Source organism: Aspergillus tubingensis (genome assembly GCF_013340325.1).
Source record: "Aspergillus tubingensis WU-2223L DNA, scaffold_6, whole genome shotgun sequence".
NCBI lineage: Eukaryota > Fungi > Ascomycota > Eurotiomycetes > Eurotiales > Aspergillaceae > Aspergillus > Aspergillus tubingensis.
Window position 1 is genome coordinate 670,908 of NW_023336280.1, and position 13,918 is coordinate 684,825.

Consider the following 13,918-nt stretch of genomic DNA (forward strand, 5'->3'; position numbering starts at 1 on the left):
TTCGAGGTGCCCGCAAGGATCGAGCGAACGATCGAAGCCGGAAACCGAAGGGTTGCGGGGAGTACAGCAAGGAGCGAGGGTTTCACCGTTTCGCTGGCATTTCCTGGTTGGTTAGCATGGGTAATAAGCTTAAACAATTTGTAGCAGACACGAGGGAAATAAAATTGAAGCAAATTGGGGAAAAAAAATCACCTGTGTTGCAACGTCAAACTAATACTGGAAGCGTTGCCGGGTGAGAAGAGTGTTTTGATTATGGAGAGCTCCACTCGAAATCCAGCTTAGTTTTTCCCCCTCTTAATAGGCTGCGCAATACCACATGATCCCACTTTCACAGTCTTTCCCAGAATGTAGTTGATCCCACAAGGAAAGAAAGAAGAGGGAGAGAGAAAGAGAACAAAAGAAGAAGGGAGGGGAAATAAAAGAGAGACGACAAGACAAGGCAAGACCGGTGAGGAAACAAAAAGAGCTGGCAGCCTCAAGAAAGAGAGATGCAGATGGATGGATGGGATTGCTTTGCTTCCACTTTTCTCAGGTTCGCGTGGCCCAAGCGCCCCGCCGATTGGCCCGCCAGTTTCAAATGCCAGTTGGTGCTTTCCCCACTTGCGATCTGGATTGGCAAGTCTTACAGCATCTCCAACGCATCTACCTACATTTCTTGTGATGAATGAAACAATTGAACATCCCTCTATGAGACCCTTATCTACCTAACACTATATACTGACTATCAAAATCGCCACTACTAAGTGCCCAAACTCAAACCGCTCCAACCCTCTCCATACATACCACCTCATCCTACAGCGCCAACAAGATGAATATCATCTTAACACCAAAAGAAACCCAAGAATGATCCCCGATCGCTTTACTCAACTAACACTAGTTAACTAATTAACTAGTTAGTCAGGCTACTTTAGTGCCGCGGCCAACTCAAAGCGAGCGGATTACTACTAACTACTAGTGACTAACTAACTAAGTAACTGACTGGGGACAAACTAACTAACTTCTTGCTGCCCAATATGGTTCCATCCACGTTGGCCTCACCTTTGCTCTCGGCTGGGCACATTTACCTTTAAGGTGTGGATTAGGATTCAAACTTACGAGATAGGTGGATAGTTACTCTTAGTAGGGTGGACTATGTCTTGGGCCCTGCTTTTTTTCTCCGCCTGATGAAACAGCCACTAAATGTAAAGTAAAACGTCATTTCGGATAAGGTTTAGAGGCATAGTTAGATATTAGGTATTAGTTAGGGAGGGTTAGAATTGTGTAGGGCTTTGGGCTCGAGTAATATCTATTTTGTGATTCATTAGGTGGTATTCTTCACACTACACTACTGACTACTACTTGATATTTTTGTAGCGGTGTGCAGATTATAAATAAAGAGCTCTGGGTGAATAACACTGTAGACACTAGCTATAATACTATTAACGAATATGATATGATATGAATAATATACCGTAACTAACCATGTACAAATAGTAGGCAAAGTTAAGTTTTTCATAAGTCGTCCATCATCCAGTCCCTCTTCTCTTCTCACATCATCACCCAGGGGAAATGTATAGACATGAAAGTATAGTAAAAAAGATATAAAACAACCATCCTCATGTCTTCCACCACATGGCGAAAAAATAATATCTACTGAGTTTCCCCAGATGGTCCGTTCCCTGCCCCACCGAAAAAGTAACCTTCTAAAATATCGTAATTGGCGTTTTCGCTCCAATCATGTTGGAAATCCATCGCCATGCCGAAGCCCAGGTCAATCCCAACGCTGTGGCCCACGCCATGTCCCAATGACGGCATCGCCTGGAATTCATATTCACCCTGTCCGTCCGACCCGCCAGCCATGTGGCTGCCTTCAGCGGCTGTGGGGTCGAAGTCGAGAAAATCTAGGCTCAAACCGGAAGGTGGGTGCTCGTTCTCCGGGGTATGGTAGTGGGTGGCGGGTGGGTTCGCATTGACGCTGTTTGGCGACGCGCTCTGTTGGGGGGAGTTGCCGTAGTAGTATGGCTGGTGCAGTTGGGGCTGTGGAGATACGGTGGTCTCGTAGGGAGGATAGTATTCCATTGATGGGGTTCGCGGGGGATGTGGCCGCATCGTCCGATCGGGAGGGAAAGTGGGTGTAGGAGTAGAGGCTTCGGGGAAGTCTGGTCGAACGGGATAGGGTCCTGGCAGTCTAGGTCCACTGTTGGGGCGTTCTGGGACGGCTGTGTTGTCGTTGAAGAGGTCTCCGAGGTTCATGTCGAATCGTGGCATTGGTCGCGATGGCCGCGGTTGGCCTTGGCCCTGTCCCTGTCGTCGGGCCGGAACACGTCGTGGGTCCTGCGCATACCTCCCATATGGTCTGCTCTGGTCTGGATGTGGCGCGTTTGTCGGTCTTTGTGTGCTCCGGGATGGTGCCTGGGTTAGGTCTACTTGGGAACCAAATCCGGTGGTGGACAAGCACATCTGAACCGTAGCTTTGCTCATACGTTCAAAGGCATCACGACAGGCTTCTGCGGGCGGGCACTTGTGCATGAGATCGCCAAGTACGGATGTGGCCGCAAGGACGGTGAAGTCCACTTCGTCAAGGGTCTGCGGATGGTTAGAATGATCTCAAAAAGACAGATAATTAGTGGATGCCATACCAGACGACTGCGCACCAAAGGAGAGTGCCAGATCGCATACAAGAAGGAAATGCCTGAAAGAAGTCAGTAACAATACGCTACAGCCAAGTCAGCTAGATAACTTACCCGCCATGAAGATGTGGTGAGTAGCCAAATACGTGTAATTGACCAACCGAACCCGGTGCATCTGACGATATATACGGATCACCTTTTGTCCAGCCTCTGCTACCTTATAGTAGATATCATCTTCATCTTCTGCCTCATCCACGTTAGAGAAGGACGGGCTTGACACATCCTCGGCCGGCATCATCTCATCCGCCAATTCAGCTGGTACAGTCAGACTTTGCTGATAAAGCATAATCACCGCTTGCCAGTAGTTCAACTCGAGGAACTCGATAGGAAATCTGACTCCAGTATCGCGACGCGTGGGCGCACTTTGCTGCCACTCCACAAGCCGCCGATGGACGTCTCTACGCCACGAACGGAACGAATCAAAGCCTTGAAGGAAAGGGGAGGAGATGTCGGGGCGAATATGTCGTCTACCCACAGATGGGGCTCTCTGTCGAACGAACCGGGCTTGCTGATGCTGCAGCACATCTTGGATTTCGGACTGCAACAGACGCAGTTTGAAGTAATGATGCGCGGAGTGCTTATAACTCGGAGCACCCTCGGGGGGAGTCACAATTCCAGACTTGGTGATGTATTTGTCTTCTAGCAGAGATGGAAACTCGGTACTGATGGCTTGATCGCTAATCCCAAACGGACGGCCGACGCAGCAACTGACTAAACGGTCGAAGCTGTAAACGCACCACCACAACCGGCGGCGTAGGTCGCGTACCCATTCCCGACGTCCAAGCTCGCGGTGGTCGATTCGCGCTTTGGACTTCTCTGCACTCTTCCCGGGTGCGCGGTTGATTGATTCCTCCCCGAGCGTGTCAATGTCGGTTCCATCTTCGTAATGCAAGCCAAGATCGACTGCCAGCCGCATTGCCACACCAACAATATACCAGAGACCAGGCGCCACAGGTCGCAGAAGGGCAAAACTAGCGAGGAGAAGCACAGCTTGTAGTTCTTCCAGAGCACCAGATCCATCCCCGGCTGCAGTGTTACCCAGGAAAGACTCCAGATGGATGATTGCGGAGGCATGATACTCTTCCGGCTGGTGCTGATGGCTTGAAAGCCGGGGTCGCTTGGAAGAAGCCGAAGGAGAGTGGTCGCGACCATCCTCCTTCTCATCAGAGGATGGCTTATCCTCGAATATAATCCCAGCACCAATGGCAAATACAATATTGAGAATGTAAAGACTGCGAGGGGAGCGGTTCTTTTCATCTAGCGAGTATGTACGATCAAGCATCTCCATGAAGTCAGCCCGGTGCAAAATGGGCATTTGTGGATTCGCATGCTCGAAATAGAGATTGGACAGCCTCTCAGCCAATTCTCGATCCGGGAATGCAGCACATTTCATCATAGACCTGGTCTGTAATCCAAAGAAGGAATCACGCATGCTACTTCCACCTGTTCCCGTAGCACTATGCGGCAGACGTTCATTCGGGCGCATTGGCCCGCGCTCTGCAACATTCCCCGGCACAGAACTCTTGACGGCGGCAAAAACCACGCGAGCGAACGAGATACCAGAGGTAGAGCCCAAATATCGGGGATCAGAGGTTCCCTGCACAGACACCATGCCTATGTTCGAAACCAGATTATGTATGCGCCAATTGTCTTCCTTTTGCGAGTCCTGATTGTTGTTCTCCGAAGTCTGACCAGTGGGATCGCTCTTTTCTCTTCTTAGCACGAGTCCATCCTTCTCCTTTTTCACCCACTTTTCGTTATTATCCGAGCCGCTGGCTCCATCACCGGCCGCCGGAACCGAGCCTTCTGAGCCAACTGCCGGGGCCGGCGCAGTATCAATCCCAGTTTCGATTTTCACGGCTTCCTCCTCGTCGAATGCGACAGGGTCTTTGTAGGATATCTGATGGTCTATCAATACCTTCTCCAGATACGCCACACGGGCCTCAAGAAAGTAGACATAACTGCGAGGGATTTCGCGTTTCGTTATCGGGTCATATCCGACACATCGGACGCCAGCCTTCTCGCAGGACTGACATCGCGGCAGCCTCTGATCGCATCGGTTCTTCCGTAGACGGCAACGATTACAGGCGGAGACATTTCGGAACGAGGATGAATTGGAAGTAGAAGGGGCAGCGGCGGCGGCGGCGGACTGAGTCGCAGGGCCGTCAGTGGCTGACTGTTGTTGCTGGTGAGATTGCGCCGACGGCTCTGGCGGGACGGAGGCAGGCTCGGTAGGCGGATGCGGACGTTTCCTCCCTATGGAGGTCGGCGAAGGAGGAGAATCAGGGTTCAGCATGACGAGAAGGGTACGCAGAAGAGTCGAGTAGACATGCGACCATGTCTCGGAGGGGAGAATTTGGAATCGGACAAGCGAGATGCGGAGATGGTGTACCGGAAACCCAGAACCGAATCAGCATTCATGATAAGACAACCCCCATGCGCTAATATGTTCTGCTTTTGCGCCTTTGTTCTTCGAAGACCGGGGTATCCGATTCGATATCCGGGGACAGCGATTCGACGGAGGGCTGACTCGCCAGTGCTGTCCCGATGCTCGGACTTTTCGTTAGTGCCGCGATCCGACAGGACTGAAAGGCGATATTATCTGGACGGGAGGGCACAGTCGCTGCGCATGACGGAGGAGACCGGTCGCAGCAGGAAAACGCGGATAGGCTAGACGGGGGGGGGTGAAAGGACGGGCTGGATTATGGACGACTGATGAGTGAGAAAGAGAAAAAGCAAGCATCAAAAGTCAAGATAGGGCAAATTTTGGTGGAGTTGTTTGAAGGGCACCTTTGGGTCCGGTACCTAGGTAGGAACATTTAGTATCGTGGTTAGTGCCGCCAGCCGGCACTAGTATCAGTAGTGAGAGGCGTACGTATGTCAGTCAAAGAGTGTCAGCTAGGGAAGCATGGCAATGCTAAGACAGTAATGTAGACGCAGCAATTGATGTCAAGTAAACGATATAGATAATGACAAGAATTGCACTGAGGGAAACCAAGTCCAGGTTCCAGATTCCAGGTTCACCGTTGATGCTGAAGCGAAGTTGTCCGAAGCTGAGGTGGTGACAATACCGATACCACTGGACTTGTTCCACGTGACACCGCCCCATGACACAGTGTGCTGATTGGCTACTGATAAGCTGGGGCCATGGCACGGATGAAATTTGTCATCCGAACCGCGGCCTGTCAGTCCCAGGAACTAACAAGTAGTTAGCTAAGTAGCTACTTAGTTCACTATGGAGAAGCACTACGGTTCATAGGTACCTCTTCCACTTCCTGTCAATCCAGAAGATCGCAGTTTACGGGACTCGAAGCAATGCAGTAGTGCTGTGCGCTAGACTCAGGGTCAAATCCTAGATCATATTCCTCCTACGCGAGCTCTTATAATGACCGCTTAGAGCCAGTTTAGTTGGAAGGATGGTGGCTAGGTACCCTTCCACCACCAGCCCCCTCCCCTCGTTGATCTCAGCTGCACCCCCGCACTACCAGAGGACGCGACAGCACTACTACAGGTGGCATGGCTGCAAGGCGTGGCTAGTCGGAAGAGGGGAAGGTTGCATTACTCAGTCAGAGCCTCGAGGAAAACTCACTCAGACCCCGACGACCGAGCGGAGGGGCAAGGTACAACGAATAGTACCAGCATGCAGGTCAATATCACTATCGAAGATATTGCCAGTATCTACTAAAGAATATTGATGTGAACACTACCAAGTACAGTTCAAGAAACTTTGTGTTATGTCTTTAAATCGACAGGGCTAAGGAGAGATGCTGCTGCTCTCTACCTTGCCCCCAGCAATGAATTCTTCTTCTTCTTCTTCTTTCTCTGCAAATAGTGCGGTTAAATGTAGCAATAATGACAACGAGCCTCCCAGATGCATGAAATCATATGTGTGCCCAATGAATCCCCGCGGTAACCCCAAAATCAAAGACAGAACTGCCGGCCCTCATGCTTTTGTCACATATGCACCCAGTCTATACACTGCGCCATCGCCCAATCTTGGAAATCATGATCTAAAACATAATGGAGAGCAAAGGAAATCATGGGTGATAAAGTCAAGAAAAAAAAAAAACAAAAACAAAAAAGAGTCAGGCTATACCACCCAATATGAGCCAAGAATCAAACAAAAGCAAAAGTAGCAAAGGCAAGGCAATGCGAATTTGAGCGAAAAAAATAAGCCTCCAAGCAAGAGTAGTTTTAAAAAAAGACAATGGTGCGAGAAGAAGCGACAGTGCTTCTCGCGATAATGAAACAGGAGTCGGACAGGTCTATTGGCTGAGCTTCGACTTGTCAGGCTCGGGCTCGGAAGTGACGTTCAGGTTGGCTTGCATTAAGTCCACGTTGGGAACGTCCAGGTCATCGATGCTGGTGCGCGCCGAAGACAGCAATCTCCGCACTTCCTCGGGAGAGCCGTCTTCCTTGCCTGCAGTGAAGGAACCCCGCAACGAGTCGCGGTTTGAAGTTGGGCCATCGCATTCGGGTTTCTTCTCCACGTCCTGGTCTCGCTCCGATTCCTCCATCCAAAAGCTCTCGATGGCGCCAAGGATGCACACTATTCCACAAGCCCACCAGGCTAGCACGGAGTATCCACTTTCGAGACCCTTAGAATGAAGCAAGCCAGTAACTGTTGGGCCGAAAGCGCGGCTCAAGCTAGCTGTCGAGGCGGCCGCACCGTTGATGGAACCGAGGACTTTAGAGGACGGGGCAGCGTTGGCGAGAAGAATAGCAGTAGCAGGGAATGCGATGACATGCAGCGTGATTTTGCTGATCAAAGCGACGTAGGCAGCGGCAGTTTGGAGCTGTTCGGGCAGGAGGATAAGGTAAGGGACCATGAGGTAGAGAGGCGGCCAAACGAGCAACACGAAACGGAAAACTCTCAGTGTTCCAAAGTGACGAACAACGAATGGGAACAGCCACAGCTGCGCGATCATGGAATAGACGCCTTGAACCGCCAACATGAAGCCGATTTTACTCGTAGCCAGTCCCAGACCACCGGTAAATTTGAAGGGAAGCACGACATCGTCGTCCGACTTGGGGGTGCTCAAGAAGACGGGCATGAGTTGGTCGAAGGAGACACTGTGGCTGTTGTGCAAAAGTCAGCGTCTGAAGAATGGCGGGGGGGAAGGGAAGTGGGGAACGAGAGGGGACTTACTATGCAAGAATGCCATAGGCAATGATGTTGAAGATGACTTGTTTGGTGAAAGCCTTGGGAGTTGCGCACGGCTCGCCCTTCATCTGCCCCTCAATGTCGTCATCCGCAGACAGGTTGTCCGATTCCTTCATCGGACCCAGACGAGGCGAACTTTCCGTGCTTCTGTACTCTGGCGGAGGAACATCCTCGTAGTCGTAGTACTCTCCCTCTCCGGTCAATTCCGCTTTGGCGTCCGTGGGCTCCGGGAGGGATTCGGGAGAACCCCAGACTTTCGCAACGAGCCAATTGCCCAACGCCAGGCCGGGATCGCGGCGGTGCTTCTTCTCCGGATGGGTCTCCTCCAGGAACAACAGGCCAACAACGATGCCGGACACTAAGACGACAACGCAGACCAGGTTGGGCAGCAGAAACGGAAAGCGATCGAAGATGGTGTCACGTTGAAATAATCCGGGATAATTGTCGCATGGTTGTGCCAACGCACCACCCATAGCAGGCCCGATGATCGACCCAAGGCACCAGACGAACGGCATGATGGAATAGGCCCGGGGTTGGTGCTCTTTGACAGTGACGATCTCTGCAACGGTGGTTTGAAGCACGCCAATGTTGCCGTTCAGCAGGCCTCCCAGTGCCCGGGCGATCATGGCAGTTGGCAAGTTGGGAGCGAACCCGAAAACAACCATACTAATGGCAGTTCCAATCAAGCCCATGACGAGGACAGGCTTTCTGCCAATCTTGTCACTCATCCGACCCCAGAACATGCCTGCGGAGAACTCTGCAAAGGTGAAGGCCGATGTAATCATTCCAGCATACAGGGCGATCTTGCGGTCGTTATCTGTTACGTGGAACGATTCGACCATCTGGTAAACATAGGGGAATATGGACATAAACGCGATTGGTTCGCAGATGCGGCATAGTGCTGGTATCACTGTCAGTCTCCATTGGATCGCGGGGCCAATAGTACTAGTATGATATTGCGTGGGGTGAAGGAACATGCAATAAGAGGTAGTAGTAGATGAAAGAGGGGTGCGTGCATGCGCAGGAATCAGGTACCCAAACAGAAAGCTAAAATAGAGAAAAACAATGAAATAGAATAACAAGTGATTGACAACGAAACAAAGTAATGGGCCGAGGGACAAACAAATTCCTGTTTGCCATATGCACGATCACGGTTGGGAATTGGGCGCAAAGGAATTGTCACAACAGTCAGTCCAGTAGAAAAAAAAACGTACCTAGCACAAAGAGCTGGCGGACAGGGAAGGCGGTCCAATCACCGTTGCCCTCACCATGCCGCCGGCCTTGTAAACATGACGGTCGTTTGAACATGATGTTGGTTGAGCGGTCACCCACTTGGTTCACTCGCTCAACAGAAGGAAAGAAGAATTGAAGATTGTTGTTGTGTTTGTTGTTCGCGTGAAGTCTTCGAGATCAAACACGGAGGGCGATATCGGCCTGCGTCTCTTGCAATAATAATATAGAGCAAGACAATATGCGAGGCCAATGGCCAATGATTTCGGGGAATGTGTCTTCGGCTGGAATCTCCGCTGTAACCGAAGGGAGGGAATGTTATGATGATAAGATCGCTGGACTGAAGACAAGAGGACTCGGTTTGTTAAAGGGGGTTCAACATTTCTACCCCCCTGTCGTCAATCGATGCTGCAAATCCTTTTTAATCTTTTTTGGATTTTATTTTCCGTGCTTCTTGTTCCCGAGAAACGGCTAGACTGTGTAACTGCAAGGGAATCCAATGACGCAAACTTTGAGTGGTGAGGAACCCCAACGGTGATAAAAGAAAATCACAAGGGGGAGGAAGTTGGAAGCAGAAGAGGAGTAGAAGTAGAAAGGCTGGTCCGTCGTCGTTCACTTGAGGGTGTGTGTAAGGGTAATAATGATGATGGGTTGGCGGGTGGAGGTGGTAGGAGAGTAGGGCTAATGGGTAAGTAGTACTAAGGTAGCAGATATAGTAGCGGAGTGCAACAGATGGAGAGGAGAAGAGAAAGAAAGCGCTGCAGTCCACGGAGGCAAGTGGATTGTATTTAAGAAAGATGGCGGAGAGAAGAGGGAAGGTCACATAAAAGGAGAAATCTGGACGGGCAGGGAATTAAATGAAGTATTTCCAGTGGATTACCTAGATATGTGATCAGGCGAAAAGACTAAAACGTCAACGGTTCAAGATAGTAAGTATGGGACAATGGAGCAAGCCTATTTCGGTTACAGCTGTACAAAAGGATGCAGGATGCAGTCGACAGCAAACAGCTGAGGAATAAGGGGATCCACTTTCATTATTAGCATGATTAATATTTTATTGTTATTATTTCATTTTCTCGAGGGAAGGGAAAATAAAAAAAATCCAATTTTTCGATTTTTGAATTTTTTTTATTTTTTAAGGTATGATGCGGGTGGACTACGCGGAGGGGAGGGAACGAGAGATGGATCGGAACCATCTGACACGGCCGTCAAGGCAACAAGACAAAATAATGGGGCACCACAAGAGACTTGAGGTGGGCGGAAAGGGAAAAAGTAGCAGGAAAAAGAGAAAGCAGCAGAGCAGAACCGGAATCCGAGAAAGGGGTGGAGCCAATAGCAGAAGCGAAACAATACTCTCTCTCTCCATTCAGGTACTACGTACTTACGGGGCATACATCATGTTCACTCCCACCTTGGGTTACAACTTGAGTATTACTCGCTCTCTCTTTTCTCTTCGCCAGTAACGTCCCAGCCGTGTCCGGGCAGAAAGGGAACCAGAGGGAAACCGCCCGGTTACCCATGTAAGAGCGGTATGGCCCTTTGATTCCTTACAGCACAGAGAGAAAAAAAATAAATCAGCCCGTGATTTTCCCGATTGCAAATATTAGCCAGGAATAATAATCAGCATCATCATTATCGAATCAAACAGAAATAATGTCATAAGGGGAAAAATCAGATTGAGATCGGAGCTGGAAATGTATCCATCAACTAGACCTACTGTCAGACCACACTAAACACTCAAAGGGGAAGACGATTAAACTAAAGTAAGCAAAAAGGAAATATTGGGGAACAAAAAATAAATGTTAAATAACGAAAAAGGAAAGATAAAAAAAATACTCCAGGATGAAATGAAATCAAGAAAAATGGGGAGGAAAATAATAATAAAAATAATAAACACAGAGAAAAAAAAATAATAGTAGTAAAGGAAGCAAAAAGGGAGAGAAAAAGGCAAAAGGAGAGACACAGCGAGAAACCGCAAATTGCCCCATTCCAGAGCCGCCGCCGCAGATTGACCGGTAGGACCCATGGACCTGAGCCCCGGGCTCCGGGGAACAGTCAGAGGTGAGTAGTTGAGTAGCTAGGAGCGCGCTAAATTGGCCCGTAAGGCAATGATGATCGGCTTTCCAGAAGTCTGGTTTTAGTGTGACTTAGTGAGATGATAGATCTAACAGCACCTCCGCCCACTTTCAATCACAGTGACCAGCCCGCCTCCCCCCCTCCCCTCTCAAGTCTCAATAAAGGGGATTACCTATCATGGCTAAACTGAATGGCGAGTGAGTTGAGTGTAAGTGAGTGAGAGTGTATGTGCGGCTGTAATTACACTAGGGAAGCTGCTGTCCCTCCACAAAGTAAATGTCTTTTTTCTTTCTCACTCTGCCTCCCTCCCTCCCTTCGGCCTGATCCACAGGAGCGGAATTCTGGAAGAGCCAGCCGGTTCCCACCCTCATGCTTGATCAGTTGACGGATCAGGTAAAAAGGGGATCGCCCACAAAATTACAAAAAAAATTTAAAAAAAGGAAAAAAAAAGAAAATGTATGCATCAAAAGTGCTACGAACTGAGGTCCACACTCGGTAGTTGTTGTTGGTAGTTGATGTTGGACAAACAAAGAACTACGCTAATCATGACAACATCCAACAGCACAAGCTACCGTGGTATTACAAATCAGGAAGCAGAATAACATCAAATATAGGGAAGGTTGTACTTTAGCAGTCAGTTGGACTACAATGGACGATTAGCTAACAATAAAAACGGGGGTGCCTTGTTTGGGGGCTGCTTAATGGTAAGAAGCGGTGAATCGTGCAAGATCAGGGAGGAATACACATCGGCAAGTCGAGCCAAGAAATCAAAGAGTGTACAGTAAGTTAGACAGGTTTGAGGGTTTGGTGATCTGATATGGGGGAGCGGAAAATCAAAGCTGTGGGCATAATACTGATTAGCCAAACGAAGATAAGAAAAAGGGAAAGCAACAAGAAGAGAGGGCGAAAAAGAGGGGTTGGCGAAGTGGGTAATTAGTGAGCGACGAGAAGAAAGAAGATCGCTGAGGGAAGTTGATGGGAGAGCGGAGCAAGCAAAAAAAAAAAAGGAACAGGTGAAAAAGAAAGCACAGCGTAAATATTGGGGGAATGGAAATAAAATCAAAGCCCACATACACACATACATAGTACATACATACATACATACACAGCACACGGGACCATACACAGTTAGAGAGTAGATACCATCATCCTCCATTTACCAAAGTGGGACAGATAATAAGACTGGCGGCAAGCGGGAGGTGAGCAATCGACAGCCAGCCCTTACGGTGAGAAACGACGCTATTATTCCATCGCTTGACTGAAAGTGGACCGACAAAAGACGGGGTGGGTGATCGGGAGAAAACCGATTGACATTTAGTGCGATCACCCGTCAAAAAGGAGAGAGAGAGAGAGCCTACTTACTACTACTAGTACTATTAGTATTTACTAAGAGACGGATTGCGACTTCTCACCCCATGGTTAGTTGCTTACATACAAGGAGCCCACAAGCTTAGAGGGTTGTATGATCGTTGTAATAATCAGTAATAAGTGTCCCTCGTTATAGAGGCGTGTTGTCCTTGAGCTCGGCACCTAAAGTAGCAAATGGACTAAATCCGAGGGCCACGGTGTTATACCGTACCCAAACAAGCAACTTGACCAACCTCGCTCATGACCCCAGGGAGTAGATCGAGCCATGCTATAAACCACTACAAAGTGATGACCGCTCGGCTTCTCGAGCAAATGCCCCGGAACTCTAATGCGATCTTTTAGAGGGCATACTAGCTTTGTCTGGTGATTGGTAGGTGACATTTACAGTACCTGGGGAATTCTGGAGGAATGAGACTGAAAAAGAGAGTGTGTGTGGATGAGTAACAAGGGCAGGCCTGTCTTGTAACTAATTCCGATGTGAAGAAAGGATCGAAGAGCCAAAGAAGCGAGGAGGGCGAACAACATTGCAGCAGGTGATCACGGGGGTTTGATTGGAGCTCCCGCCGAACTCTATCTATCTTGTTTGAAGGTTTTTTTTTCTGCGCTATCGGTCCCAACGGATAGACGGAAGTGTACAGTAAGTAAGTAAGTAAGTAATCATGGTGTCCATACTGACCGAACTGCATTTTGTTTGGATACCAATCGTAAATCCCATTAAGATCATTCCACGCATCCCTGGGGCTGCCGATGACTGTGGAGTGATGGACATCGTCGCAGACTCTGGGTCCCCAGTAAAATCCCTTCTCGGATTCCTTTGACGTCATTCTATCTACTAGTCCAACGGCTAGTGCTCGAGATTTTCCCCGTGTTGCTTGGAGAACCTCTTAATTGAGACCTGAAACGGCGGGTAATGCGAAAAGTAAGTTCCTGGTACCTAATGGTATGAGGCTAATGAGCCTGACACCCGACGACGCAACCTTCAAGGTCCTGTCCGTCTGTCTTTCTCCTCCATCCCCCAGTTACGAGGTTACCTAGCCACAGCTAAGTTCTGCTAAGTATTAGCCGCCGTTGGTGTTGTTTCCCAAATCGCGTGGCTCTCTTTAGGCTCTCCGGGTGACATGGCCAAATTTCCTACTATGACAGACCAGGGGGGGTGGGTTTAGAAAGATACTTACTGGTCATTTTACTCCTCTGATAATGCCATTGGCCAACTGTGATCGCGTTATGTCTTCTAGTTAATTCCGAAAAGTAGTAAGTAGTAGCCTGCCTTCTCCATGAACACATAAAAGTAACGCTAAGGGCGGGCGGGGGTGAAAAACAAGCCCAAGTTACTTACTTAGTACCAAGTATGTAATATTACGTGGTATTTGGTAACGAAGAGAGAGGAACAGGTAAAAACCCACCGCTGCAT

The 13,918-nt window shown here is 49.1% G+C and overlaps 2 protein-coding genes across 2 annotated transcripts; both read right to left on the reverse strand.

Moving 5' to 3' along the window:
- Nucleotides 1–1,629: 1,629 nt before the first annotated feature.
- On the reverse strand, nucleotides 1,630–4,965 carry AtWU_04000 (positive regulator of purine utilization; the record flags this gene model as incomplete). Its single annotated transcript, XM_035499111.1, has 3 exons — nucleotides 1,630–2,565; nucleotides 2,619–2,671; nucleotides 2,724–4,965. 3 exons carry the CDS (start codon nucleotides 4,963–4,965, stop codon nucleotides 1,630–1,632), a joined length of 3,231 nt encoding a protein of 1,076 aa, XP_035355004.1.
- A 1,969-nt stretch (nucleotides 4,966–6,934) lies between these two features.
- AtWU_04001 (MFS transporter) lies at nucleotides 6,935–9,141 on the reverse strand (the record flags this gene model as incomplete). Its single annotated transcript, XM_035499112.1, has 3 exons — nucleotides 6,935–7,748; nucleotides 7,819–8,734; nucleotides 9,048–9,141. The coding sequence occupies 3 exons, from the start codon at nucleotides 9,139–9,141 to the stop codon at nucleotides 6,935–6,937; spliced, it is 1,824 nt and encodes a 607-aa protein (XP_035355005.1).
- Nucleotides 9,142–13,918: the final 4,777 nt, after the last annotated feature.